Source organism: Diabrotica undecimpunctata, chromosome 6 (assembly GCF_040954645.1).
Source record: "Diabrotica undecimpunctata isolate CICGRU chromosome 6, icDiaUnde3, whole genome shotgun sequence".
NCBI lineage: Eukaryota > Metazoa > Arthropoda > Insecta > Coleoptera > Chrysomelidae > Diabrotica > Diabrotica undecimpunctata.
The window spans coordinates 142,632,789-142,650,003 of NC_092808.1; the positions used below are offsets into that span (position 1 = coordinate 142,632,789).

Below are 17,215 nucleotides of genomic sequence, written 5' to 3' on the forward strand. Positions count from 1 at the left end.
ATAAATGGTCCATAATGACTGTAACGCACCATAACGGCTATTCATAAAATTGTAGGAATAAAAGAGTAAATTGTGACAAGTATGTATGCATTGGCCAGTAGTTATCAGATAGCTACTGACCTACAAGAAATGCAAACCATGCTTTTAGAACTACATACCGAATCTTCTAAAATAGGACTGAAAATGAATTTAAACAAAACAAAAGTCATGCACTCCGAAGACACCGTGACAATAATAAACGATAAAGTTATAGAAAAAGTTGAAGAATGTATATACTTAGGACAAAAAATAATACTAAATAGGGAAATTCAAACTGAAGAAATAAAAAGAAGAAGAAAGTTCACACGGCACAAACATGGACAATCACAAAAAAGAATATGAATATACTTAGAGTCACTCAACACGCGATGGAAAGAGCAATGCTAGGTATATCACTTAAGGACAAGAAAACAAACACATGGATAAGACAGAAAACCAAAGTCACCGATGTGGTGCAAAAATCATTAAAATTGAAATGGGAATACGCTGGACATGTAGCTAGTAGCGATCTAAACAAATGGCACAGATCAATTTTAACCTAGAGACCATACCAACACAAAAGACCCAGAGGCAGACCTCCTATGAGATGGACAGATGATCTGAAAAGGACTGCCGGGAAAAATTGGCTACAAGTAGCGTACAATAAAAAACAATGGAAAGGAAGACTTGAAGAGGCTTATGTTCAGATGTGGACGTGAATGGCTAGACGAAGAAGAAGAAGAAGATGTATGCATTGGCCACACCCTACAGAAGTTTTAAAGATAAAATACATACCTACTAGTTCAGAGAAATAAGCAACCTGTTTGTGACACAGACATCTCCCCCCCCCCCCCCAGTTGTTATATGTTTCTTGCAGTAGATTTTTTAGACTTAATTAGTTATTAACAGATTAAAATTACGTTTTTTTAATGTTTCTATGCTTATTTGTTGGTTAGAAACTTGCAAAATAGACGGAAATTTCGGATTTTTATAAATTTCAATAACTTTTTAAAAAATAAACTTCCAAGAACTATTTATCCCAAATTAAATTTAGAAAATAGTGAAGTTAGAATAGTTCTACGGCTAGCTTATGAAAGATACAATCATTCTTCTACGGCTAGCTTACGAAAGAAAAACGAAAAACCTTAGGGAAAAAATTAAGAAAAACGATTTTAAATATTGCAAAATCATTCAAATATTTAGAATAACTTTTTAACTATTGTCTGAAGGGAAAAGTATTGCCTGATTATGAAGGGAAAAGGACCTGTTAACTGTATCTCTGGTTTTTGGTTATAACTTTCGACGTTTCTTTTTTTAATTTGTATGTACTTTTTGCGTAAATTACGAATACACATTATTTAAATAAATAAATTTTTAAACAAACAGTCTACATTTTTTTAATAATATTTGAGGTAAGTTTTATTGTAAAATATAAATATTTATGATTAATATATACCTACTTCTTTAATAAAATTCGTAAATGAATTATTAATAGACTTTATGAAAAAACAAATTGTCCTATTCAATTATTTCTATAATGGTATTGGTTTATGTATTGCTTTGAAAATGAAAAATCTCAAATAAACTAGGTTTTATTTCTTCCTAAACAGACTATTAGATGAATTAAACGCAATTGATTGGGGTTGGAAATTCAGCAAAGGGCAGTTAGTACCGATTCGATCAACAGACAACGGACCTTCCTGTACCAGAGTGTTTATTAAAACAAATTACCTGCTCTTGTAAAACTAGCGGCAAGATATTGACCTGTAGGTGTAAATAGCTTCATACCTCATTGAAGCAATCTATGTGAAATAAGTTTAGATGAACCGACTCAAAATGAGTGTTTGGAAAACGAGGATAAAATTTAAAAAACAAGGCCTTAAACAAATTCCACTTATTAATGTTTAAAATTAAATATCTTGTGAAGTCAGTAAATATGCTGTATACAGAAAAAGAAACACTTTTTTGAAAATAAGCTATATTGAAAATAAAACTTCTTCGAAGTAAGATAAAAAATGATTATATTCTATAATGTGGACCGCACTCTGCATATATAATTTTACTTACTTATATCATACACCAGATTCCAACCCCTAGGATAGTTCGTGCTTAAGCTAACGATATTATATTGAAATAAATTAGATAATGGGCCCGGCCAGAAGGATGTCTTGTGTTAAAAATAATTTTAGAAATTTAGCTAGAAAAGCTTATTACACAAAGTAGATCATTTTAATTCATATATTCTTTAATCACAATTGCAAGATTACAAATAGATTAATTATCGAAATTTTTTTATTAATGATTGTTTTTATTATTCCAACACACAATTCGTTTTGTAAAATTACAAAAAAAAATACAATTTGATTAAATAAAATAAAATTATTTAAAAGTAGGTTGCCAAAAAAAAATAACTACATATAGGACCATATTAAAATATTAAAATCTTACCAATCCCATTTGCTGTGTGGAGATTTTTCTGTTTTATGAAGATCCTTCGTCCATGGACACTTCGGGATTTTATCGGGAATTACAGCTTTTTCTTCTAGAGGGGATTTAAAACGAAATCCTGCATCTTGTTCTTTTATTATCTGAGACATGATGAATGAACTATAAATTCACAATCAACTGTCGAAATTCACAACACGTGTACAATTGTTATTACGAATACCAAAGATTCACTAATAATGTAGGAGTATGAAACTGATGGGCTTTTATTCCTTGTGAAAAACTCCTATCATTATCACCTGATCAAATATACGAACTACTGGCCAATTGCAATGATGAAGTTGCTAAAGAGTGACTTCAAAGTTCAAATCAAATGCACAGTGGGGGTACAGTACAGAAAAAATTGTTATTTGTTATCTGGTGGGGGTTTGGTTTGTTTGTTATGAAACTTACTTTAAGTTTAGCTCAGTATCACCGAGTGACACCGAGAACGAGAAGCTCTCGATGCTTACTGCTTTGCTTAGTAGTAGATTTATCTAAAACTCGACGCGAGGTTCACGTTCAGTTTCATTCAAGGTCAAGTTGAGCGAGTTTTATGTTTGAATACAATATGTATAGTATAGATATATACATATATACTAATAAAAGTTTCGACAGTATCGGGCCACTAGGTGGATTATAGAAGGCTACAAAATTAAATATATTTTCAGCTCTCTATTTGTATTCACCCACGAATTTATTGAGGTTGTTTGTGCATCGCATTTGGGGCCCTCCTTGTAGGTACTCTACTCCAGGGAAATAATCAAAATTTAACCGTGTTCAGGACTGGGCAATAGTCAGGTATTTATTGAGCTTATACATTAATATATATATATATATATATATATATATATATATATATATACATATATATATATATATATATATATATATATATATATATATATATATAGTAATTAAGTATAAATATTTTTTATCTATTGAGAGAAAGAAAATATTTCAAATGGCGTATTCTAAATTTTTTAAAATTAGTTTGTTGCTTCACCAAAAGCAAAATAAGACAAAATCGTTAATTGTTTATAATTTTTGTAAAAATTTACTTACACTTTGGTGACTGTATCCATGAGTGCTTAATAAGTCTTCAAAATTTTAACTCGATCTGTTAATTAGTTTACAGGTTATTAAAATTGTTTTTCTCAGAGCTCATTTTTATGAGATATTTCTCGTACAAAAAACATAAGTTTAAAGCTTTGTTTTTCAATTTTACGTAATATTTGAAATCGAAATCTTGAAAATTCGACGTTTATTGTTTAGAAAATAGCAATAATGGGAAAAAAAGTGCAAAAATTGAGTTTTACCTTTAAATTTTTTGATCCCTTAAATATAACTCACACTTTTTACTTAACTTCACATTCAGCCTAGAAAAACTTTATAATATGGCTGAAATGTTTGCTAAATTTCGTTAGGATAGGTTTAATAGGTTTTGCATAATATTCGTTTGAATCCAAAATCCGAATTAAAAATTTATAACTTTAAAAAATTCCCTAGGCGCTTCTAGTTAACCGATCTTAATTTTTTAAAATGCATTTTAAAGATTTAACCTTTTTTCATAAGTAAAACATTTTTTGACTATTTAAAGTATTTATTTTCGGCTCAGCAAAATTTTTCCAAATTTGCAATTTTTTTGCGAACCCTGGAAAAAAATATTATGAAAAAACTATTAAATCGATCCTAACATATACAGTTATTTTTAGATGAAATATTAAGGCTGTAGGTTATTTTTTAGGGGTCGAAAAAAATTTATAGGAACCATTTTTTTTTCAAATATTACTATTTTTTAAACAATAGATTTTCCATTTCTTGCTGGTCAAATATTATGTAAAATTGAAGAACAAAACTTTTACCTTGTATAAGTTTTTTTGTTGGGGCAATATCTCTGGAGTTATAGGCGAAAATATGGCCGCAAAACGACAAAAATTTTTGATTTTTTTCAGATTTCGTTAAATAAAAAATTAAGTACAAGGTTTGCGACTGGCACATATCGTAATTATTGACACAAGATACAAGACTATTTGTAAAAATTTACCTACAGTTTTGTGATTGTTCTCAAATAGAGGTTTTGTAGTGTTTGACACACGTTCAAAATTTCAATTGGATATATTAATTAATTTAAAAGATATTAATATTGGTTATCTCAGAGGTAATTTTTTTTGTAATAACATAAGAAATTAAATAATGAAGATATGGTAATTCTACGGGTAATATATAGAAGGTGAAGACTTACTTTCAATATGCACCAAAAAAGTTAAAAAAAAACTAATCATTTCTGTAAACAAAAATCGTTTTGAAAAGTTACTGTTTTTTTAACTTATAAATACTTAAAATACCTTTTAAAATATTACTCGTAGACCTAATATTTTTTTATATTTGTAAAGTTGACAATCTTTATATTAAGCAAAAAAAAATTCTTCGACCATTTTTTTTAATTTGCAGCTAATTTATTTATGATAACTAAGAAATGTTATTAGTCTCATTTTAAAGATAAAGTCGTTTTTAAAGTTATATTATACAAAATAAAATTAATTAGAATACAAAAGATTGTTTCGAATTATTGCTTACCAATAAAAATTTATCTGTTTATACTTAAATATAAATATTTTATCTACTGAAGAATAGCAAATCTTTCAAATGGCGTATTCTATTTTTTTTTTAATTAGTTTGGTGCTTTACAAAAAGCGCAAAATAAGATAAAATCGTTAATTATGATTTTTGTAAAAATTTAATTTACACTTTAGAGATATTGCTCATACAAAAAAAAAATTATATAAGATAAAAGTTTTGTTTTTTAATTTTACGTAATATTTGACTAGCGAAAACTTGAAAATTTAACGTTTGTTGTTTAGAAATTAGCAATAATTGGGAAAAAAGGTGCAAAAATTGAGTTTTTCTTTTAAATTTTTTGACCTTTTAAATATAACTCGCACTTTTTACTTAACTTCACATTCAGCCTAAAAAAAACTTTATAATATGACTGAAATGTTTGCTAAATTTCATTAGAATGGGTTTAATAGGTTTTGCATAATAATCGTTTGAATCCAAAATTCGCTAAAATCGCAAAAAAATTGTTTATAAATTTAAAAAATTTCCTAGGCGCTTCTAGTTAACAGCTTTTAATTTTTTAAAATGCATTTGAAAGATCTAACCTTTTTTATAAGTAAAACATTTTTTGACTATTTAAAAGTATTTATTTTCAGCACAGCAAAATTTTGCAAATTTGCAATTTTTTTGCGAACCCTAGAAAAAGTTATTACGAAAAAAATTATTAAACCGATCTTAACATATACAGTTATTTTTAGACGAAATATAAAGGCTGTAGGTTATGCTTTAGGGGTCGAAAAAAATTTATAGGAACCATTTTTTGAACTTTTTTTTTTCAAATATTGCTATTTTTTAAACAATAAATTTTCCATTTTTAGCTGGTTAAATATTATGTAAAATTGAAGAACAAAACTTTTACCTTGTACAAGTTTTTTTGTTGGGGCAATATCTCTGGAGTTATAGGCGAAAATATGGCCGCAAAAAGCAAAAATTTCGATTTTTTTCAGATTTCGTGAAGTAAAAAATTAAGTACAAGGTTTGCGACTGGCACATATCGTGATTATTGACACAAGATACAAGGCTATTTGTAAAAATTTACCTACAGTTTTGTGATTGTTCTCAAATAGAGGTTTTGTAGTGTTTGACACACGTTCAAAATTTCAATTGGATATATTAATTAATTTAAAAGATATTAATATTGGTTATCTCAGAGGTAATTTTTTTTGTAATAACATAAGAAATTAAATAATGAAGATATGGTAATTCTACGGGTAATAGGTATATAGAAGGTGAAGACTTTTACTTTTAATATGTACCAAAAAAGTTAAAAAAAAAATAATCATTTCTGTAAACAAAAATCGTTTTGAAAAGTTACTGTAAGTAGTAGTAGTAGTAGTAGTTACTGTAAGTAGTAGACCTAACATTTATTTTATATTTGTAAAGCTGACAATCTTTATATTAAACAAAAAAAAATTCTTCGACCATTTTTTTTTGAATTTGCAGCTAATTTATTTATGATAACTAAGAAATGTTATTAGTCTCATTTTAAAGATGAAGTCGTTTTTAAAGTTATATTATACAAAATAAAATTAATTAGAATACAAAAAAAATTGAATATTTTTAGGAAAAAATGATTTTCTTATTGTTTAAACAAATTACATTGCTTATTTACTAATAATAGTATTAACACACTGTATATCTGTAATGTACACAGAGAGATATAAAAGCACACAGTATTTTGAAGGTTTTTCCATTTTTTGAACTCTTGAATTTTTATTTTCGATCTCCACACGTTCTGAAATTTTCATTTCCGCCACATTTTTAAGACTCACAGATAATGCTGTTTGATTTAAATCTTTTTTAAAATTTGTAGAAAGTATTTATTCTTAATATGAAGCTAATTATGTTTCTTAGTTATTATAAACAAATTAGCTGCGAATTAAAAAAAAAATCCGTACTTTTTTGACTAATCGTCTCAGAATAACTTTTTTTGTTTAAATTCGTGTAAAAATTGTAAGTTTTACAAATACAAAAAAATATTTCGTCTACGAGTAGTAGTTTAAAAGTTAGTCTAATATTTATAAATTAAAAATAACAGTAATTTTTCAAACTGATTTTTACTCCAGTCGCCAAAGACGAAAATGCCACTTAACCTCTAAAAATCATACGAACAAGCTGAATTTTGCCAAGCATATTAATTTTGGGACCCAAAAAAGATGCAAAAAAGTTTACTAATTTTACCCCCGGCCTTCTCCCTAAAACCCCTTTCGCAGGGGGTAAAAACTCAAAAAAAATCAATTTACCAAGAATCTGTACACCGTACAAAAAATGTTACAAATAAAAAATTTCCCTTAGAAACAACGCTTAGAGCGACCGTTGATTTTCCATGAGAGTTACGCCCGCGAAATTAATATTCTTTAAAATTTGTATAAGCTCAACGGTAAAAATTCGATATATTTTAATTCCTATGACCTATCGACAAAAATCAAGATGCGTTTTAAAGGTAAAGAGTTTAGCTTTCGTACGCAGTTTTTGTATTTTACCGCAAATAAACTCAGATTTTATACTGGTGTTACATAAATAAATGTAGAGCAATTTTTGCCCTTTTTTATGATTCTTACGAGATCAATACAATCTATCCCTTTCATTGACTGGTTACTATAAAGTTTCGATTAATAAAGCCTGACCTTGAAAACCTATAGCATGAAATTTTAGTATTGAGTTTTGGCAACAAATGTAAGGCATTTAAAATATGTTTAAAAAACGCTGGATTTAAATTTTCACACAACAAACGATCTAAATCATTTAAAACTTTTTTTTTTAAATTACACTAGTACGTTTTTCAAAAGAAGAAAACTTCTGCAATAAATTACACCCAAAACCGCCTTCTTAAATGCATTTCCCGTAACGTGTGATCGTTTGTAATGTAAAGCATTAAATTCTGCGTTTTTTATTCATGCTTCAAATGCTTCATATTTCATGTCATAGGTTTTAAAGATTGATCTAAAAATGGAACATTTACTACAACTGGTCAATGAAAGTGATCAATTTTATTGATTTTACGAGAATCGTAAAAAATGGCAAAACCTAGCTGAGTAATTTTAAACATTTTTGTTTAAAATTATCTCAGCTACATTTTTTATTTGAAAAATTTTTTTCTACGATGTACAGGATTCTTGATAAATCGATTTTCTGTGTTTTTGCCCTTCTGAGAGGGGAGTTTTAGGAGGAGGCCGGGGGGTAAAAGAGGTAAACTTTTTTGCATCTTTTTTGGGGTTCCAAAATTATTATTCACTGCAAAATTCAGCTTGTTCGTATGATTTTTAGGGGTCGTCTCTCTGACGAGTGGACTATTTTGGTTATACCATTTTATGAGGTACTCTTAGAATCAACGTATCTCTATTATTTTATACCTGCTTATGTTATTACAAAAAAATTACCCCTAGGATAAACAATTTGATTAACTTTTAAACTAATTAATGGATTGTGCCGAAATTTTGACTGTTTGTTAAGCACTACACGCCCCCTGTGCGACCAAACCCCAAAGTGTAAGTCAATTTTTACAAAAGTTATAAACAGTTAACAATAAATCCCTATTTTGCTTTTTTTGGAACAAAAAATTAATAAAAAAAATTAGAATACGCCATTTTGAAGGTTTTTCTATCTCTTAAAAGATAACGTATATATATTAACGTATAAATATATATCGTTTTAATGGTAAGCGAAATTTATAAAAAATCGCATTTTCGCACTAAATTGTTAATATTAAAAAAAAACGACAAAATTTATGCAGTAAACGTATAGATTTTCTTAGTATATGTATAATATTAACAGAAAAACTCGTCGTTTAAACCTTCGTTAAAACCGTAAGAATTCTACGTAGAATCTAAAACTGTAATGATATATTTATTATAGGGTGTTCTATTTAAAATAACAAAGTTGCTGCTCACTTCCGGTATAAACGGAAGTGGCATGTCTGTCAAAATATTTTCTTTAAGTTCGTCATAACTTCTTAATTCCATAAACCAATTTTCATAAATGTCTTGTAAGTAGTTTCTGATATATAGATAGTGTAAGGTTGTCGTGAAATATTATTCTGTCTATATCATTCAAATTTTTTTGTCGAAAATTTACTTGGTTAATTTAATATTAAATTTAATAACAAAAGGGAATAGGTATATTTATAGGGCGAATTTTAAAGTATCTCCTCCACTATTCCAAGCTGAACGCTTTGTTCAAAGACAATCTTTTTCAAACTTTGTACATTAAAAGTTCAGTCCTCGATCTTTCAAATACAGCTAATCAGGTTGCTTAACTGTTATAAACAAGTACGCTATGAATTAATAAAAAGTGATTAATTTCGTCCCTAATTGCCGTAGGATATTTTTTTTAATTTGTGAAAAATGCCAGCTTTTTGAATAGGGCAAAAAAAATTCCTGCCAATGCGAAAAATCTATTCTAAACATTTATAAGTAAAAAATTGCAATGTTTTGCAATGAAGTTAAAATGTTTTTTTCTATTTTTTTTTATTCCATTGATAGAATATCTCTCTCTATTGATTATGCTACCCGTAGAAACATTGTAAGTTCATTTTTTTGTGACTTGAATTGAATAAATAAATAAATTGAATAACTTTTAAACTAACAATTTATGAATCACTCTGAAATTTTAAACATGTTTTTAACACTGTAATAATAAACACTCCACGCAATATCAAGGTTGTGGGTTAATTTTTTACAATAGTTATTAACATTTATTGAAAATTAAGAATTTCTAGGTTTTTTTACAGTTTTCTAAGCAATAAATTAACAAACCAACATTCATAAATCGCCATTTTAAAGCTTTAAATGTGTTTTAATAAATAATAACATCCAAATTCATACAATAGTTGGTGCTCAACTCTTCTATCTACTAAATATTCAGTTTATTCTTTAATTTTCACTTGTTTCGACTCTATACTCGGTCTATTCCATAGACATAATATAGACTCTACTCCAAGTCCATACAGATATCGATGATTTTTTACGAAAATGTTGAAAAAATTAAGGTGTCTCGAAATAGTAATAAGATGTAGAGCGTTTGCTTGTAATAAATTCCACAGGGTGTTGCAAAATAAGATTAAAAAACACAACTTTATTTTTACACCCTGTATATGGGTAAAACGTTAACATTTCCCAGAAAACATTAATACAGTAATTACTTAGAATTAGACCTGCAATGCGAAAAAAAAAAATTGAATTCCAATTAAGGATTCAAAAGAAAAATAGATAAAAATTATGGTACAGTTGAGGTGGTGTGTTAATTTTGGAGAGTACAAAATCACGTAATGCTTTGAACGTACTTTTCTTTTTTGATAATGGAGATAATTTTTTTCGAAAATATGAAGAAATAGAAAATATCAAATAGAAAATATGAAGGTAATTTGAAATATTAATGTAGCGTTTATTAATGTAGATGTAGCGTTTATTTCTCGTATATTCCACAGGGTGTTGCAAAAAACGATGAAAAAACACAACTTTATTTTTACACCCCGTATATAGGTAAAACGTTGAGATTTCTCAAAAAACATTAATGTAGTAATTAATTAGAAATATACCGACAACGAGAAAGAAAACTGATCGAAATCCAATTAAGCGTTCAGAAGAAATATAGTTTCAAAATTATGGTCAATTTAAGGCGCTGTGGGGAGTAGTATATACAAAAGAAATAAGTCTTAAATGCAGGTGTATATTGAAAATAGGCAAGGCGAGAAGCTTGGGTACGTTCGGAAAAATATTGGTGAATTCAAAAAAAATATTTTTTATTTGTGTTTTTGAGCCTTGAAAATCATAATTTAGCGTTTTTTTTTCAGTTTTAAATTGTTTAGGTTAGCGAAAACGATCAAGTTTGCAGAAAAATTATAAGAGACCTATTTTGTTCAGAGTGGTCCAAAAAATTGAAAAAAAAAATTGTCCGAACTGAAAAAATTGATTGTTACAATTTGTTAAATAAAAATTGTTTAAAACAATTTGAACTACTTTTCGCCTGGGCGACCTCTTGAACGTTATTTTGGGGTATCTCATGAAAGTGATTATGCAAAAAAATCCTACAGGAATATTTTTCCGAACGAATCCGAGCTTTTCGCCTTGTCTAAAACAATTTGAGAGATTTATGAGATTTTTAACGAACTATTTTTCGACCCTTTTTATAGAAAAATACATTTAAAAATAAGTGGATGCAAAGAACCATGATGCTGTGACTATTAGGACAGTATTAAAAGTGAAATATGCTTTAGGGATATGTAACAAAGCTGTAACAATAATTATTATATTCATGTAATATTTACCATTTGCTATATATATATATATATATATATATATATATATATATATATATATATATATATATGTATATATATATATATATATGTATATATATATATATATATATATATATATATATATATATATATTTATATATTTATATATTTGTTAATCTTCTATGGCAAGGAAATATTTAAAATGTAACAAAACGTTTCTCGTTTTAGTTTTTCGGCCTAATTAAAATTTTTCTGGTCCAGGAGGGAACTCCCTAACCACAAGGCCGCTACTATGAAAAACTCAACATCTGCCTGAAATTACAAATCATCTACACATTCAGCCAACAGTGAAGGTAGCATATGAAGCCTTATTGCCATAAGTATAATTTTTAAAAATTTTGTAATGCTTTAGGTAGGATTAGCGTCTTTTCTCCTAATATTAAATTCATTGCTATTTTTTTGCTAACATTTATATGAATATTCCTTTAATTTATTACTTATAAACTACAAGCCCATGGGACATTTTAATAATGGGTTATTTGACTCAGCATGAATCACATATAAATCAATGCTACAATATGTAATAACAACTTTAGAAACTATGCCGCAAATTACCGAAAATGGGGAACAATTTTTCCGAAAATAAAATATTTTCTCTGCGCCTGGTACCAATATTTCTGTACGGCATCAGGTCGCAGGTCATTATTTTTGTATTACGTACCTAAGTTATAAATGCCGTACAAAAATTTTTGGCCAAAAAAAACTTACCCTCTTGAGTGGTAATTTTATCTTACCTGTGACTCACAGACCGATAAGAATTGACGGCATAGTTTCTAAAGTTCTTATTACATAATATTGTAGTATTGTTTTATATGTAATTACTATTTAAATGGGAATAAGCCACAATTAAAGGTTAAAGTACGTTTATTGACGTTTCAATTTCCAATTCGGAAATCGTTCGGAAAGAGAACGATTTGCGAAGTGGAAATTGAAACGTCAATAAACGTACTTTAACCTTTAATTGTGGTTTATTCCCATTTAAATAGTAATTACTCTAACATGTTTTATATGTGATTCATGCTGGGTCCAATTACCCATTAAAAATCTCCCATGGGCTGGTAGACTATTATTATTATTTATTTTATATGTTATATAGAATTAGCCTTAAAGTAATTTTTTGTGTATTAGGAAATAAGATTTTTTTCCAACCCTCCTGATGCTTGGCTTGTGCCAAGGAAAGCAAATGTGGCTAAAAGAGAATATTGTATTGTATTTTTTAAAAATGATAAATAAAAAAGAGTAGTTAATAGCATCTTTTATTTGCACCTGCCAAACTAATTTTTCAGATTTACATTTAAGATAAGATGTTCTCACACCTGAGAGATAGAGTTAGATGAAGACTTAAACAATCGGGTCCCAACTTTCAGAGGGTAGATATATTGTTACATTATCTCTTGAGATGTTTCCTTCGTATTACTTAAGGTTCGGTTCATTATAAAGTATTAGTGCTCTAATTACATCTACTTTAAAAATAATTATAATTAAAAAAAAGGAATTATATTGATCTAATTACAATTGCATACAAAATGGAATTATTAAGTACTTATATAATAACTTTTTTAAGTACTTTTATGTTAAAGTAAAAAAATGTGATAAAATTGAGTGATGATCAAAGTTTGATTTTGAAATAAATTCCATTAAATAAAATCAAATTCATCACATTCAAGTAATCTAAGTACATCTAAGTAGTGTACTACTTTTAATTGTAGTCTATTTTTGTTTTCAATTAAAGATGAGATATATACCGATAATTACTTATGCGTTGAAACGGATTCTATATTTTGAGAATGTAATAGATCACATTCTGCAATTAAAGTTTTCTTTGGGTCCAGTCGTCATAGATTTGACCTGTAAAAATCATACGAACAATATTGTTCTGAAGCTATTTTCTTGTGGCATTTTAAAGTAGATACTATTTTATTCGGAATAAGCCACAATTAAACGTTAAAATAAGTTTATTGACGTTTCAATTTCCACTTCGGAAATCGTTCTCAAAATACAAACATTAGTAAATTAAACAAATTTTGTTTTTTGTTACTTGGTGAAAAATTCTTCTAATAATTTAATTTTATCTGACTCATTTATATTGACAATTCAGATATATATTATACATTTTAAAGTAGACGACTTTAAAATGATATTGCCAATATTGCTGAGTTGCAATCCTGGAACGACTATATTGTAAGATAGTTCATTTGATTACATGAAATCAACTTTAACTTGAGAATATTCGTCAGAAAAAAATTATAGTATGTAATTCGTCTTTAAAAAGGCAACCACATGCCATTATGACAGTAAAATTCTCATGTTAGTGACTCCACAGTAAATCATGAGGAAAAAACGAGGAAAAAACCTCATACTATCCCGTCATAGTAAGTATTTGGTCTTACATTTAGTTTACTCTCAATAAACACCAAATTATGATTTTATATGTTTGTTATTTAAAAAACATAAATGAAGTATCCTCAACTTACTAATACTGGTATTTTCCTTTCATTAACTTCCTCTTTTAATATGGATAACCAGATCCTAACGCATTCTGCCGAGGAATTTGCGACACAGTTGGTCTCATTTAGCATAATCAGAGCCGCTTCTTTAATTTTTCTCTGTTTTCCATCTGTTTCTTTTAGAACTATAATTGAATCATTTTTTAATATAGGATTGATGTTCACTTATTCTAACATTTAATGGTCTTGATGTTTTACCTAAATAAAACTGATCGCATTCACAAGGGATTTTTTAAATACAATTCTTTGTTCTTTCTTGTTCATTGTTAGGTTTAGTTTTAGATAAGATAGCGCTCAATGTGTTTTTTGTTTTGAATGTTGTTTAAAATGTTGAATTTATTTCCTATCCTTTTAAGTTTTTCTGATAATCCTTTTATGTATGGTATTGTTATTTCCCTCGTATTATTCCTGGTGAATGCTGCAGGATCTCGTTCTAAGTTCCGTTCTATTGTAGTTCTGTATAGTATAGTAAATAGATTGCTACAATAAAAGATGTCAGTGTAATACATAAATTTCAGGCAGCGACCATAGACTAATCAGAGCAAAAATTGTTCTGGATCTGAAACTAGAAAGAATAAAATTAATCACAAAACCAAGAGTAACCGGTGTAAATATTAACAATCTAAAAGAAAACTCAGATCACTACCAAAGGATAATTGATGAAAGAATACATGACCAAATCGACAGCTCTCAATTAATGCAACGCAACAACAAAATCAACATAGTAAACTGTCTGATAAAACTAAAATAATGCTAAAACAAAGAAGGGAAATGAAAGTAAGCACCAACATACAGAGAATACAATACACAGAACTTTGAAAGACAATAAGGAAAAGTATTAAGGAAGACATAAGAAACTACAGTGAAAGACTGGTAGAAAATGCAATCGGAAACAGGAAAAACTATAAGAAAACAAGAAAAGCATTAATCATTGGGAAGACGCAAATCGTTGCTCTAACAAACGCAAACACCAGAATTTCAGACACAAATGAAATAATACAACTCGTAACTAAATTTTACAGCGAACTATACAAAGCCACTGACACACTTGAAGAAGTAATCAGTAACCAAGAAGATGTACCAGAAGTCCTTACAGAAGAAATAGAATCGACAATTGCAAAAATGAAAAGCGGTAAAGCAGCTGGAATAGATGGTATAACAGTGGAACTGCTTAAACACGCTGGCAATAAAACCAGGAAAATCTTAGTAGGCACCACCAGAATACAGCAAACATAATTCTCATTCATAAGAAAGGTAGCAAAGAGGATATCAAAAATTACAGGCCCCGAAAGGGGTAACTTTCGGGATCAAGCCAGGAGGGCGGAGGATGCTAAGAATCTGCGGAGCCTAAACCTATAAGTCTACTACCAATCGTATACAAGATATTCGCAAAGATCATCAACAACAGATTGACAAACGCATTCGATGCTGCACAGCCGAGAGAACAAGCTGACTTTACAAGTGGATTCAGTACCATAGATCATATTCATACACTTCGAGAACTGATGAGTAGAGCTAAGGAATATGAAATACAGCTAGCATCAACCTTCACAGATTTCGAGAAGGCTTTTAATTCGATTTATCCTAAGACAGTAATAGAAGCTTTGACCAACCAAGGCATTGACAAATCGTACATAGAAACTTTAGCAAATATATACAGATAAGCAAAAGCTAAGGTAAAAATTTATGACAACACTCCAGAATTTTCCACTACCAGAGACGTCCGACAAGGATATACAATATCAACAAAGCTCTTCACTGCAACTCTAGAAACTATATTCAGCAAAATGAACTGGCAGAACAAAGGAATATCCATTGATGGAGAACACCTCAGCTATCTAAGATTTGCAGACGACATCGTTCTGATTGCTAATAATCCTGCAGAAATACAAGAACTTATAAGCGACCTAAATGCAGCTAGCAATGAAGTTGGCCTAAAAATGAACTTGACAATAGCAAAAACCATGTACAACGAGCTAGTGGTTGTCCAAGATGTAATAATAAACAACACTGCACTTAAGACAGTAGACAAGTATGTATACCTGGTAATAATACCTAAATATGGCTCCTTACTTCCAGAAATCAGCAGAAGAATGAAACTAGCTTGGACATCTTTTGGTAGAAATTCAATTATATTGAAATCGAAGATGCCAATTCACCTGAAAAAAAAAGCATTCGGTCATTGTATACTGCCAATCATGACATTCGGCTGCGAAACTTGGATACTAAAGAAAGAGATAATATCGAAACTCAAAGTCACTCAAAGGTCAATGGAGCGATTCATGCTATGTATAACAGCGAGAGATCGAAAAAGAATAGAATGGATCAGACGGAAAACCAAGATTATTGATGTAACGCATAGAATTAAATCTTTAAAATGACAGTGGGGGGCACATTTAGCGAGAAGAACTGACAACAGGTGGCCCACTAGAATTACACTCTGGTATCCAAGAGGCATCAAGAGACCAAGAAGACGTCCAAATTTAAGATGGGACTATGACATAAGGAAACAAGCCGGTACAGCATGGCACAGAAAAGGGAATTTTAGACAATCGTTGGCAGATATCAAGAAGTAATATGTAAGAGAGGCTACACCGTAATCGGTAGAGTATGCTGAGAATGATGATATATATATATATATATATATATATATATATATATATATATATATATATATACATATATATATATATATATATATATATATATATATATATATATATATATATATATATATATATATAAACATATGAACCTGTATCTTTTCTAGTTATAATAGCTGTTGTTGCATTAATCTGGTTTGTATGTTGAAAATAAATTTTACAAATTTTGAAGAGATGTAGTAAAAATGATTATTTTTAATAAGCACTAGGATGTTGAGGAATATGGTTGTATAAAGTATAATTAAAACAAAGTAATCACATTAAAACTATAGAAGATAAGGAGATTAAGAAAAAACAAAATTGAAATAGATAAGTAAATATAGTAATGTTTTCAACAACCAAGGCAATCATGACCTTGCTCGCTGCGGCTCGAAACAGCTCCGTTGAGGTTTTCCTAAACCATGTTCTTAAATTCCGCAGCCATGATATTCTCCGTCTACCGGGTCCTCGCTTACCTTTGACTTTACCTTGCAATATAGACTGCAGCAGGGAGTAACGGTGCTGATTTCTCATAACGTGTCCCAGATATTGCAATTTTATGCGTTTGATCGTAAACAAAATCTCTGGTTCCTTCTTCATTTTTTCTAGAACTTCGTTGTTCGTGATCCTTGCTGTCCATGATATTC

The 17,215-nt window shown here is 28.9% G+C and overlaps 1 protein-coding gene and 1 long non-coding RNA gene across 2 annotated transcripts in view; one reads left to right on the forward strand and one right to left on the reverse strand.

Annotated features, from left to right (window-relative positions):
• The window catches only part of LOC140444006 (cystathionine beta-synthase-like), a 28,811-nt gene extending 25,882 nt beyond the window's left edge, over positions 1-2,929 (reverse strand). The window contains exon 1 of the mRNA XM_072535577.1: positions 2,467-2,929. Coding sequence (XP_072391678.1) covers positions 2,467-2,615 — 149 coding nt within the window. The 5' untranslated portion in view covers positions 2,616-2,929. The remainder of the gene's footprint in view (positions 1-2,466) is intronic.
• A 201-nt stretch (positions 2,930-3,130) lies between these two features.
• LOC140444007 (uncharacterized) lies at positions 3,131-12,666 on the forward strand. The gene is made up of 2 exons (XR_011951307.1): positions 3,131-3,303; positions 11,588-12,666. It is a non-coding gene; the product is annotated as an uncharacterized lncRNA (long non-coding RNA).
• Positions 12,667-17,215: the final 4,549 nt, after the last annotated feature.